A 13,697-nucleotide genomic window follows, 5' to 3' on the forward strand; every position below is an offset into this window, starting at 1 on the left:
CCAAAAATGAACCAGAATACAGAGAATAGCCTTCTTAGCGCGCCTACTTTTGAAAGTCAACATTTAGATTATTTAACGTTAAATGCATTATATATGCCCGAATCACTTTGGAATAAATCACAGCGTGTGTCATGATAAAACGTGACTAACATCAAGGGATCATGAAAGTAGGAAGATTGACATGATTCAGAATAAAGTAGCATTATAAGAGAGATGACAATAAAAGGAAAGAACAGGTTGTAATGAAAAGACTACTGTAAGTTAACTGTAACTCTTCGTATTCGTCAAAGTGATGAAACAGTTAGGCACACTTTCATGCAGGACATTTACACAAGAAAGACAAGAGTTAAAACATAATTTACAAGAAATTGATATAGGATAGGTTAGCCTAATGTAAAAAAATAATAATATTAGAATGCGGAAATAGTAAACAAGGGAGGAAATATTTGTTTCGTTTTAAGGAGGACTGGACTGGAAAGACGAATATAAGTATGAAGTGATGACAAGCTAATAGACAGCAGGTGGCAGTAATGCAACTCACTGGATGCCAACTGCCTTAAAACACCAAGGAAGAAGAACAACAACAGAGTGATGGATGAGGTCACGCGCTTTCTCCGCTATTTGACTGAGAAAAACTTGTAAACATGTTTGTTCTGGATATAAACATGTTCTATGTGTTCTGGAGGAGAAGCGGCGCGTGCAGAGTCGTGTGCACGAGACTGCCCGGCGCGAGCAGAGGCGTGTGCACGAGACAGCCCGAGGTGCGCGTGAGATTCGCTCCCAGTCCCACAGGTGAAACACACCACAAATATCATATCATAAGCAGAATATCATATGAACACAGATAGAGGCGAATAAACATGGACAGGCTGAGAGACTGTGAGAGAGTGAGAAAGACTGTAATAAAGTTAGATAGAGACTGTGATAGAGTGAGAGAGACTGATAGAGTGAGGGAGACTGTGTGAGAGAGAGACTGTGATAGACCAGCCTCAGGACACTGACACCCTCATCCACACAATCCGGCCCAACCACATTATAAAAGCACAGCGAGAGCATTACCTGACCTACTGGACTCAAACAACACAAAAACAAAGCAAACTAGAATGTTATTTGGCCCTAAACAGAGACTACACAACCGCAGAATACCTGAGTGCAGTGAAGGACTGCACACTCAGAAGAAGACTGACGAGGTACAGACTGAGCAACCACAGCCTGACTGTGGAGACGGGCAGATACAGACAGAACTCTGTGTGTGTGTGTGTGTGTGTGTGTGTGTGTGTGTGTGTGTGTGTGTGTGTGTGTGTGTGAGAGAGAGATACAGGCAGAGCTGGCTGCCCAGAGAGAGACGCCTCTGCCCGTACTGTGCCCAGGGAGAGGTGGAGACAGAGCAACACTTTCTCTCCAGCTGTCCCAACTATGAGGACATTAGAGGGACTTTTTACACACAATTTGAAATACTTTGCCCTAACTTCCTAAAATTGAACAACAAAACACAATTTCAACACCTATTAGGTGAAAAAAGAGATTGTATGACACTAGCGGCAAGATACATCGATGCCTGTCACAAAAAGAGAGAGTTGACGACTATTCAGTGATGCGCTCACACTCACACACACACACACACACACACACACACACTTGTACACAGAACAAACACACAAACACTTACACACTGAATTCTAAATTGTTCACAGAATTTTGAAATGTTCATAAACTGTTCTACTATTTTTTTCTTATTTTTATTTATTATTTTTATTTAATTGAATTATTATTATTATTTTTGTACTAAATGTTCAAAATCATCTTCTATGCTGTTTTGATGCTTTGGCAATACAAATGTATTTTTGTCATGCCAATAAAGCTTTATTGAATTGAATTGAATTGAATTGATAGAGTGAGGTAGACTGTGAGGGAGTGAGATTGACTGTGATAGAGTGAGGTAGACTGTGAGAGAGTGAGAAAGACTGATAAAGTGAGAGAGACTGATAGAGTGAGGTAGACTGTGAGAGAGTGAGAAAGACTGATAAAGTGAGGTAGACTGTGAGAGAGTGAGATTGACTGTGATAGAGTGAGATTGACTGTGAGAGAGTGAGATTGACTGTGAGAGAGTGAGAAAGACTGATAAAGTGAGAGAGACTGATAGAGTGAGGTAGACTGTGAGAGAGTGAGAGACTGATAAAGTGAGAGAGACTGATAGAGTGAGGTAGACTGTGAGAGTGAGAAAGACTGATAAAGTGAGGTAGACTGTGAGAGAGTGAGATTGACTGTGATAGAGTGAGATTGACTGTGAGAGAGTGAGAAAGACTGATAAAGTGAGAGAGACTGATAGAGTGAGGTAGACTGTGAGAGAGTGAGAGACTGATAAAGTGAGAGAGACTGAGCGAGTGAGAGAGACTGTGAGAGAGTGAGATATTGACTGTGAGAGAGTGAGAGAGACTGATAGAGTGAGGTAGACTGTGAGAGTGAGAAAGACTGATAAAGTGAGATAGACTGAGCGAGTGAGAGAGACTGATAGAGTGAGGTAGACTGTGAGAGAGTGAGAAAGACTGATAAAGTGAGATAGAGACTGTGAGTGAGTGAGAGAGACTGTGAGAGAATGAGATATTGACTGTGAGAGAGACTGTGAAAGAGTGAGGTAGACCTGCAGTTCGTTGTTGAAGCCTGTTATCGTTCAGGGTTTGAGAGACTGTGATAGAGAGTGAGATAGACTGTGATGGAGTGAAAGAGACAGCGACAGAGTGAGATAAACCTGTTGTTGAAGCCTGTTTAACTCTACTTCAGGGTTTCTTCACCTCGGGGGTCTCCGCACGGCTCTGTATAATTACCTGTTCGCGAAGCAGCGGCGCGGCACGTTCATCCTGCGGCTCGAGGACACGGACCGCGATCGCCTGGTGCCCGGAGCCGCGGACGCCATCGAGGACATGCTGGAGTGGGCAGGTATACTCCCTATACTCTTCACTGCACTCACTATACTCCTTATACTCTTCACTGCACTCACTGCACTCTTCACTGCACTCACTATACTCTTCACTGCACTCACTGCACTCACTATACTCTTCACTGCACTCACTGCACTCACTATACTCTTCACTGCACTCACTATACTCTTTACTGCACCCACTATACTCCCTATACTCTTCACTGCACTCACTATACTCTTTACTGCACTCACTATACTCCCTATACTCTTCACTGCACACACTATACTCACTATACTCTTCACTGCACTCACTATACTCTTCACTGCACTCACTATACTCTTCACTGCACTCACTATACTCTTCACTGCACTCACTATACTCTTCACTGCACTCACTATACTCTTCACTGCACTCACTATACTCACTATACTCTTCACTGCACTCACTATACTCACTATACTCTTCACTGCACTCACTATACTCCCTATACTCTTCACTGCACTCACTATACTCTTCACTGCACTCACTATACTCTTCACTGCACTCACTATACTCTATACTCTTCACTGCACTCACTATACTCTTCACTGCACTCACTATACTCTTCACTGCACTCACTGCACTCTTCACTGCACTCACTATACTCTTCACTGCACTCACTGCACTCACTATACTCTTCACTGCACTCACTGCACTCACTATACTCTTCACTGCACTCACTATACTCTTTACTGCACCCACTATACTCCCTATACTCTTCACTGCACTCACTATACTCTTTACTGCACTCACTATACTCCCTATACTCTTCACTGCACACACTATACTCACTATACTCTTCACTGCACTCACTATACTCTTCACTGCACTCACTATACTCTTCACTGCACTCACTATACTCTTCACTGCACTCACTATACTCTTCACTGCACTCACTATACTCACTATACTCTTCACTGCACTCACTATACTCACTATACTCTTCACTGCACTCACTATACTCCCTATACTCTTCACTGCACTCACTATACTCCCTATACTCTTCACTGCACTCACTATACTCTTCACTGCACTCACTATACTCTTCACTGCACTCACTATACTCTATACTCTTCACTGCACTCACTATACTCTTCACTGCACTCACTATACTCTTCACTGCACTCACTGCACTCACTATACTCTTCACTGCACTCACTATACTCTTCACTGCACTCACTGCACTCACTATACTCACTATACTCTTCACTGCACTCACTATACTCTTCACTGCACTCACTATACTCTTCACTGCACTCACTATACTCTTCACTGCACTCACTATACTCTTCACTGCACTCACTATACTCTTCACTATACTCTTCACTGCACTCACTATACTCTATACTCTTCACTGCACTCACTATACTCTTTACTGCACTCACTATACTCTTTACTGCACTCACTATACTCTTCACTGCACTCACTATACCCTTCACTGCACTCACTATACCCTTCACTGCACACACTATACTCACTATACTCTTTACTGCACTCACTATACTCCCTATACTCTTCACTGCACTCACTATACTCTTCACTGCACTCACTATACTCTTCACTGCACTCACTATACTCTTCACTGCACTCACTATACTCTTCACTGCACTCACTATACTCTTCACTATACTCTTCACTGCACTCACTATACTCTATACTCTTCACTGCACTCACTATACTCTTTACTGCACTCACTATACTCTTTACTGCACTCACTATACTCTTCACTGCACTCACTATACCCTTCACTGCACTCACTATACCCTTCACTGCACACACTATACTCACTATACTCTTTACTGCACTCACTATACTCCCTATACTCTTCACTGCACTCACTATACTCTTCACTGCACTCACTATACTCTTCACTGCACTCACTATACTCTTCACTGCACTCACTATACTCTTCACTATACTCTTCACTGCACTCACTATACTCTATACTCTTCACTGCACTCACTATACTCTTTACTGCACTCACTATACTCTTTACTGCACTCACTATACTCTTCACTGCACTCACTATACCCTTCACTGCACTCACTATACCCTTCACTGCACACACTATACTCACTATACTCTTCACTGCACTCTAGTGTTGCTTTCGTCAACGAAAATTATGACGAAATATTGTCGTCAACGAACCGTTATCACCTGACGAAAACGAGACGAGACTAGACGTAAATGCATGGTCATGTGACGATGACTAAAATACATGTATAATGCAATATCGTTGACGAATAAAAACGAGACTAAATGTGGTTTAAAAAATAAAAACTATGCTAAAATGTCTCTTCATTTTCGTTGACCAAAACGAGATGAGACGAAATGTAACGTCACGACGAATGAGAGAGTTGTGCGTGAACCCATAGCTTTGTCGGCTTTAAATTCTGGATTGCGATCTGGTCACCCGATTATCAGCGAATTTAACCATATATTACTCCATTAGTTATTCTATTAAAATGTCTCATTGATATATTTGACACATTCATAATCATTACTTTTGCTGGTTCTTTGTGACAGCTGTTATGTGCGTTATTGGCAGCGTCTCTTGTTACATGAACACGTCACCGCATCAGCGCCAGAACATGGAGATTTTATTTTAGAGTAGATATAATCGCACAACCTATTCGGTATTTTATAATTAAATAAACTAATCGAATATCCAAAAATCGTGACTCATCCCTGCATGGAATCTCTTGTTTCTTTTCCCAAATCTTCACTCACGTCACGTCTCACCCATTTTCTAAAGGTATTATAAACGTTTCTTGGTTCGCTTTTAATTAGGCCTATTATATTCGTATTCTTTACTGTGGTAAAGTAGAAAAACGCTGTAGGACAGATAGCCTACATTTGTACTTGCATGTCAAATTCTTTTTAACACAGTTTGTGCTTGTTATATTAGACATTGGGCGCGAGTTTAGTTGTAAAGCGCGTTTGACACGTGTGGGTGATTTTTAGTTTCACTTTCTCTGGCAGCGCAATCTCAAACACAGCCTAAATATCTCGCCCTTGTGGAGGATAAAATTCGCTCTTCAAACCAATTTACATCAAGTAGAAAACACGAAGATATCATAAAGAGATCGATATCTTCGTGTTTTCCTGCTCTTGTCCCACATCCCTCTCAAAGCGCAGAGTGTATCACGCGTCTTTGTGTGGAAATATAAAACAAGGTTTTTTTTTTAATAACCCCCGCGGTGGTAAAAAAAAACCTGCCACCGTCACAGCCCTAAATATAGGCCTACTAAATAGCCTATAATAAGATAGCCTTGTTTGAAATTCTATATTGACTGGGTTAAATAGAATCGCATTACTAAAAAGAGACTAAAATACAATTTTCATTGACTAAAACTAGACTAAAATGTCATCAGTTTTCGTCGACTAAAACTAGACTAAAATGTCATCAGTTTTCGTTGACTAAAACTAGACTAAAATGTCATCAGTTTTCGTCGACTAAAACTTGACTAGACTAAAAAGAGTATGAATGTGACTAAAACTAATAAAAACTAAAATGACAGCCTGACACAAAGACTAGACTAAAACTAAAATTAAAACAGGCCGCCAAAAACAACACTACTGCACTCACTATACTCTTCACTGCACTCACTATACTCACTATACTCTTCACTCACTATACTCTTCACTGCACTCACTATACTCTTCACTGCACTCACTATACTCTTCACTGCACTCACTATACTCTTCACTGCACTCTCTATACTTTTCACTGCACTCACTATACTCTTTACTGCACTCACTATACTCCCTATACTCTTCACTGCACTCACTATACTCTTCACTGCACTCACTATACTCTTCACTGCACTCACTGCACTCACTATACTCTTCACTGCACTCACTATACTCTATACTCTTCACTGCACTGCACTCACTATACTCTTTACTGCACTCACTATACTCCCTATACTCTTCACTGCACTCACTATACTCCCTATACTCTTCACTGCACTCACTATACTCTTCACTGCACTCACTATACTCTTCACTGCACTCACTGCACTCACTATACTCTTCACTGCACTCACTATACTCTATACTCTTCACTGCACTGCACTCACTATACTCACTATACTCTTTACTGCACTCACTATACTCCCTATACTCTTCACTGCACTCCCTATACTCTTCACTGCACTCACTATACTCACTATAATCTTCACTATACTCTTCACTGCACTCACTATACTCTTTAATGCACTCACTATACTCCCTATACTCTTCACTGCACTCACTATACCCTTCACTGCACTCACAATACTCCTTATACTCTTCACTGCACTCACTATACTCTTCACTGCACTCACTATACTCTTCACTGCACTCACTATACTCACTATACTCTTCACTGCACTCACTATACTCTTCACTGCACTCACTATACTCTTCACTGCACTCACTGCACTCACTATACTCTTCACTGCACTCACTATACTCTATACTCTTCACTGCACTGCACTCACTATACTCTTTACTGCACTCACTATACTCCCTATACTCTTCACTGCACTCACTATACTCCCTATACTCTTCACTGCACTCACTATACTCTTCACTGCACTCACTATACTCTTCACTGCACTCACTGCACTCACTATACTCTTCACTGCACTCACTATACTCTATACTCTTCACTGCACTGCACTCACTATACTCACTATACTCTTTACTGCACTCACTATACTCCCTATACTCTTCACTGCACTCCCTATACTCTTCACTGCACTCACTATACTCACTATAATCTTCACTATACTCTTCACTGCACTCACTATACTCTTTAATGCACTCACTATACTCCCTATACTCTTCACTGCACTCACTATACCCTTCACTGCACTCACAATACTCCTTATACTCTTCACTGCACTCACTATACTCTTCACTGCACTCACTATACTCTTCACTGCACTCACTATACTCACTATACTCTTCACTGCACTCACTATACTCTATACTCTTCACTGCACTGCACTCACTATACTCTTCACTGCATTCACTGCACTCACTATACTCTTCACTGCACTCACTATACTCCCTATACTCTTCACTCACTATACTCTTCACTGCACTCACTATACTCACTATACTCTTCACTGCACTCACTATACTCACTATACTCTTCACTCACTATACTCTTCACTGCACTCACTATACTCTTCACTGCACTCACTATACTCTTTACTGCACTCACTATACTCCCTATACTCTTCACTGCACTCTTCACTGCACTCACTATACTCTTCACTGCACTCACTGCACTCACTATACTCTTCACTGCACTCACTATACTCTATACTCTTCACTGCACTCACTATAATCCATATACTCTTTACTGCACTCACTATACTCCCTATACTCTTCACTGCACTCCCTATACTCTTCACTGCACTCACTATACTCACTATAATCTTCACTATACTTTTCACTGCACTCACTATACTCTTTAATGCACTCACTATACTCCCTATACTCTTCACTGCACTCACTATACCCTTCACTGCACTCACTATACTCCTTATACTCTTCACTGCACTCACTATACTCTTCACTGCACTCACTATACTCTTCACTGCACTCACTATACTCTTCACTGCACTCACTATACTCACTATACTCTTCACTGCACTCACTATACTCTATACTCTTCACTGCACTGCACTCCCTATACTCTTCACTGTACTCACTATACTCACTATACTCTTTACTGCACTCACTATACTCCCTATACTCTTCACTGCACTCACTATACTCTTCACTGCACTGCACTCACTATACTCTATACTCTTCACTGCACTGCACTCACTATACTCACTATACTCTTTACTGCACTCACTATACTCCCTATACTCTTCACTGCACTCCCTATACTCTTCACTGCACTCACTATACTCACTATACTCTTCACTGCACTCACTATACTCTTTAATGCACTCACTATACTCCCTATACTCTTCACTGCACTCACTATACCCTTCACTGCACTCACTATACTCCTTATACTCTTCACTGCACTCACTATACTCTTCACTGCACTCACTATACTCTTCACTGCACTCACTATACTCTTCACTGCACTCACTATACTCTATACTCTTCACTGCACTGCACTCACTATACTCTTCACTGCACTCACTATACTCTTCACTGCACTCACTATACTCACTATACTCTTTACTGCACTCACTATACTCCCTATACTCTTCACTCACTATACTCTTCACTGCACTCACTATACTCACTATACTCTTCACTGCACTCACTATACTCACTATACTCTTCACTCACTATACTCTTCACTGCACTCACTATACTCTTCACTGCACTCACTATACTCTTTACTGCACTCACTATACTCCCTATACTCTTCACTGCACTCACTATACTCACTATAATCTTCACTATACTCTTCACTGCACTCACTATACTCTTCACTGCACTCACTATACTCTTCACTGCACTCACTATACTCTTCACTGCACTCACTATACTCCCTATACTCTTCACTGCACTCACTATACTCCCTATACTCTTCACTGCACTCACTATACTCTTCACTGCACTCACTGCACTCACTATACTCTTCACTGCACTCACTATACTCTATACTCTTCACTGCACTGCACTCACTATACTCACTATACTCCCTATACTCTTCACTGCACTCCCTATACTCTTCACTGCACTCACTATACTCACTATAATCTTCACTATACTCTTCACTGCACTCACTATACTCTTTAATGCACTCACTATACTCCCTATACTCTTCACTGCACTCACTATACCCTTCACTGCACTCACTATACTCCTTATACTCTTCACTGCACTCACTATACTCTTCACTGCACTCACTATACTCTTCACTGCACTCACTATACTCTTCACTGCACTCACTATACTCTTCACTGCACTCACTATACTCACTATACTCTTCACTGCACTCACTATACTCTATACTCTTCACTGCACTGCACTCCCTATACTCTTCACTGTACTCACTATACTCTTTACTGCACTCACTATACTCCCTATACTCTTCACTGCACTGCACTCACTATACTCACTACACTCACTATACTCTTCACTGCACTCACTATACTCACTATACTCTTCACTGCACTCACTATACTCTTCACTGCACTCACTATACTCCCTATACTCTTCACTGCACTCACTATACTCTTTACTGCACTCACTATACTCCCTACTGCACTCACTATACTCCCTATACTCTTCACTGCACTCACTATACTCACTATAATCTTCACTATACTCTTCACTGCACTCACTATACTCTTCACTGCACTCACTATACCCTTCACTGCACTCACTATACTCCTTATACTCTTCACTGCACTCACTATACTCTTCACTGCACTCACTATACTCTTCACTGCACACACTATACTCACTATACTCTTCACTGCACTCACTATACTCTTCACTGCACTCACTATACTCCTTATACTCTTCACTGCACTCACTATACTCTTCACTGCACTCACTATACTCTTCACTGCACTCACTATACTCTTCACTGCACTGCACTCACTATACTCTTCACTGCACTCACTATACTCTTCACTGCACTCACTATACTCACTATACTCTTTACTGCACTCACTATACTCCCTATACTCTTCACTGCACTCACTATACTCTTCACTGCACTCACTATACTCTATACTCTTCACTGCACTGCACTCACTATACTCTTCACTGCACTCACTATACTCACTATACTCTTTACTGCACTCACTATACTCCCTATACTCTTCACTGCACTGCACTCACTATACTCTTTACTGCACTCACTATACTCTATACTCTTCACTGCACTCACTATACTCTATACTCTTCACTGCACTCACTATACTCTTCACTGCACTCACTATACTCACTATACTCTTTACTGCACTCACTATACTCCCTATACTCTTCACTGCACTGCACTCACTATACTCACTATACTCTTTACTGCACTCACTATACTCTTCACTGCACTCACTATACTCTATACTCTTCACTGCACTCACTATACTCTTTACTGCACTCACTATACTCTATACTCTTCACTGCACTCACTATACTCTTCACTGCACTCACTATACTCTTCACTGCACTCACTATACTCACTATACTCTTTACTGCACTCACTATACTCCCTATACTCTTCACTGCACTCACTATACTCTATACTCTTCACTGCACGGCACTCACTATACTCTTCACTGCACACACTATACTCACTATACTCTTCACTGCACTCACTATACTCTATACTCTTCACTGCACTGCACTCACTATACTCTTCACTGCACTCACTATACTCTTCACTGCACTCACTATACTCTATACTCTTCACTGCACTCACTATACTCTTCACTGCACACACTATACTCACTATACTCTTCACTGCAGTCACTATACTCACTATACTCTTCACTGCACTCACTATACTCTTCACTGCACTCACTATACTCTTCACTGCACTCACTATACTCTTTACTGCACTCACTATACTCACTATACTCACTATACTCTTTAATGCACTCACTATACTCCCTATACTCTTCACTGCACTCACTATACCCTTCACTGCACTCACTATACCCTTCACTGCACTCACTATACTCCTTATACTCTTCACTGCACTCACTATACTCTACACTGCACTCACTATACTCTTCACTGCACTCAATATACTCTTCACTGCACTCACTATACCCTTCACTGCACTCACTATACTCCTTATACTCTTCACTGCACTCACTATACTCTTCACTGCACTCACTATACTCTTCACTGCACTCACTATACTCTTCACTGCACTCACTATACTCTTCACTGCACTCACTATACTCACTATACTCTTTACTGCACTCACTATACTCCCTATACTCTTCACTGCACTCACTATACTCCCTATACTCTTTACTGCACTCACTATACTCCCTATACTCTTCACTGCACTCACTATACTCTTCACTGCACTCACTATACACTATACTCTTCACTGCACTCACTATACTCTATACTCTTCACTGCACTGCACTCACTATACTCTTCACTGCACTCACTATACTCACTATACTCTTTACTGCACTCACTATACTCCCTATACTCTTCACTGCACTCACTATACTCTTCACTGCACTCACTATACACTATACTCTTCACTGCACTCACTATACTCTATACTCTTCACTGCACTGCACTCACTATACTCTTCACTGCACTCACTATACTCACTATACTCTTTACTGCACTCCCTATACTCTTCACTGCACTCACTATACTCTTTACTGCACTCACTATACTCCCTATACTCTTCACTGCACTCACTATACTCTATACTCTTCACTGCACTGCACTCACTATACTCTTCACTGCACTCACTATACTCTATACTCTTCACTGCACTGCACTCACTATACTCTTCACTGCACACACTATACTCCCTATACTCTTCACTGCACTCACTATACTCTTCACTGCACTCACTGCACTCACTATACTCTTCACTGCACTCACTATACTCTTCACTGCACTCACTATACTCACTATACTCTTTAATGCACTCACTATACTCCCTATACTCTTCACTGCACTCACTATACCCTTCACTGCACTCACTATACTCCTTATACTCTTCACTGCACTCACTATACTCTTCACTGCACTCACTATACTCTTCACTGCACACACTATACTCACTATACTCTTCACTGCACTCACTATACTCTTCATTGCACTCACTATACTCTTCACTGCACTCACTATACTCTTCACTATACTCTTCACTGCACTCACTATACTCTTCACTGCACTCACTATACTCTTCACTCACTATACTCTTCACTGCACTCACTATACTCTTCACTGCACTCACTATACTCTATACTCTTCACTGCACTGCACTCACTATACTCTTCACTGCACTCACTATACTCACTATACTCTTTACTGCACTCACTATACTCACTATACTCACTATACTCTTTAATGCACTCACTATACTCCCTATACTCTTCACTGCACTCACTATACTCACTATACTCACTATACTCTTTAATGCACTCACTATACTCCCTATACTCTTCACTGCACTCACTATACCCTTCACTGCACTCACTATACCCTTCACTGCACTCAGTATACTCCTTATACTCTTCACTGCACTCACTATACTCTACACTGCACTCACTATACTCTTCACTGCACTCAATATACTCTTCACTGCACTCACTATACCCTTCACTGCACTCACTATACTCCTTATACTCTTCACTGCACTCACTATACTCTTCACTGCACTCACTATACTCTTCACTGCACTCACTATACTCTTCACTGCACTCACTATACTCTTCACTGCACTCACTATACTCACTATACTCTTTACTGCACTCACTATACTCCCTATACTCTTCACTGCACTCACTATACTCCCTATACTCTTCACTGCACTCACTATACTCCCTATACTCTTTACTGCACTCACTATACTCCCTATACTCTTCACTGCACTCACTATACTCTTCACTGCACTCACTATACACTATACTCTTCACTGCACTCACTATACTCTATACTCTTCACTGCACTGCACTCACTATACTCTTCACTGCACTCACTATACTCTTTACTGCACTCACTATACTCCCTATACTCTTCACTGCACTCACTATACTCTTCACTGCACTCACTATA

At 41.3% G+C, this 13,697-nt stretch overlaps 1 protein-coding gene across 1 annotated transcript in view; it reads left to right on the forward strand.

The window, feature by feature from the left end:
* Positions 1-551: 551 nt before the first annotated feature.
* Positions 552-13,697, forward strand: part of ears2 (glutamyl-tRNA synthetase 2, mitochondrial) — a 31,976-nt gene continuing 18,830 nt past the window's right edge. Inside the window, exons 1-2 of the mRNA XM_084097494.1 lie at positions 552-792; positions 2,782-2,937. Coding sequence (XP_083953620.1) covers positions 645-792; positions 2,782-2,937 — 304 coding nt within the window. The 5' untranslated portion in view covers positions 552-644. The remainder of the gene's footprint in view (positions 793-2,781; positions 2,938-13,697) is intronic.

This window comes from Abramis brama (assembly GCF_963993115.1).
Source record: "Abramis brama genome assembly, chromosome: 2".
NCBI classification, from domain to species: domain Eukaryota; kingdom Metazoa; phylum Chordata; class Actinopteri; order Cypriniformes; family Leuciscidae; genus Abramis; species Abramis brama.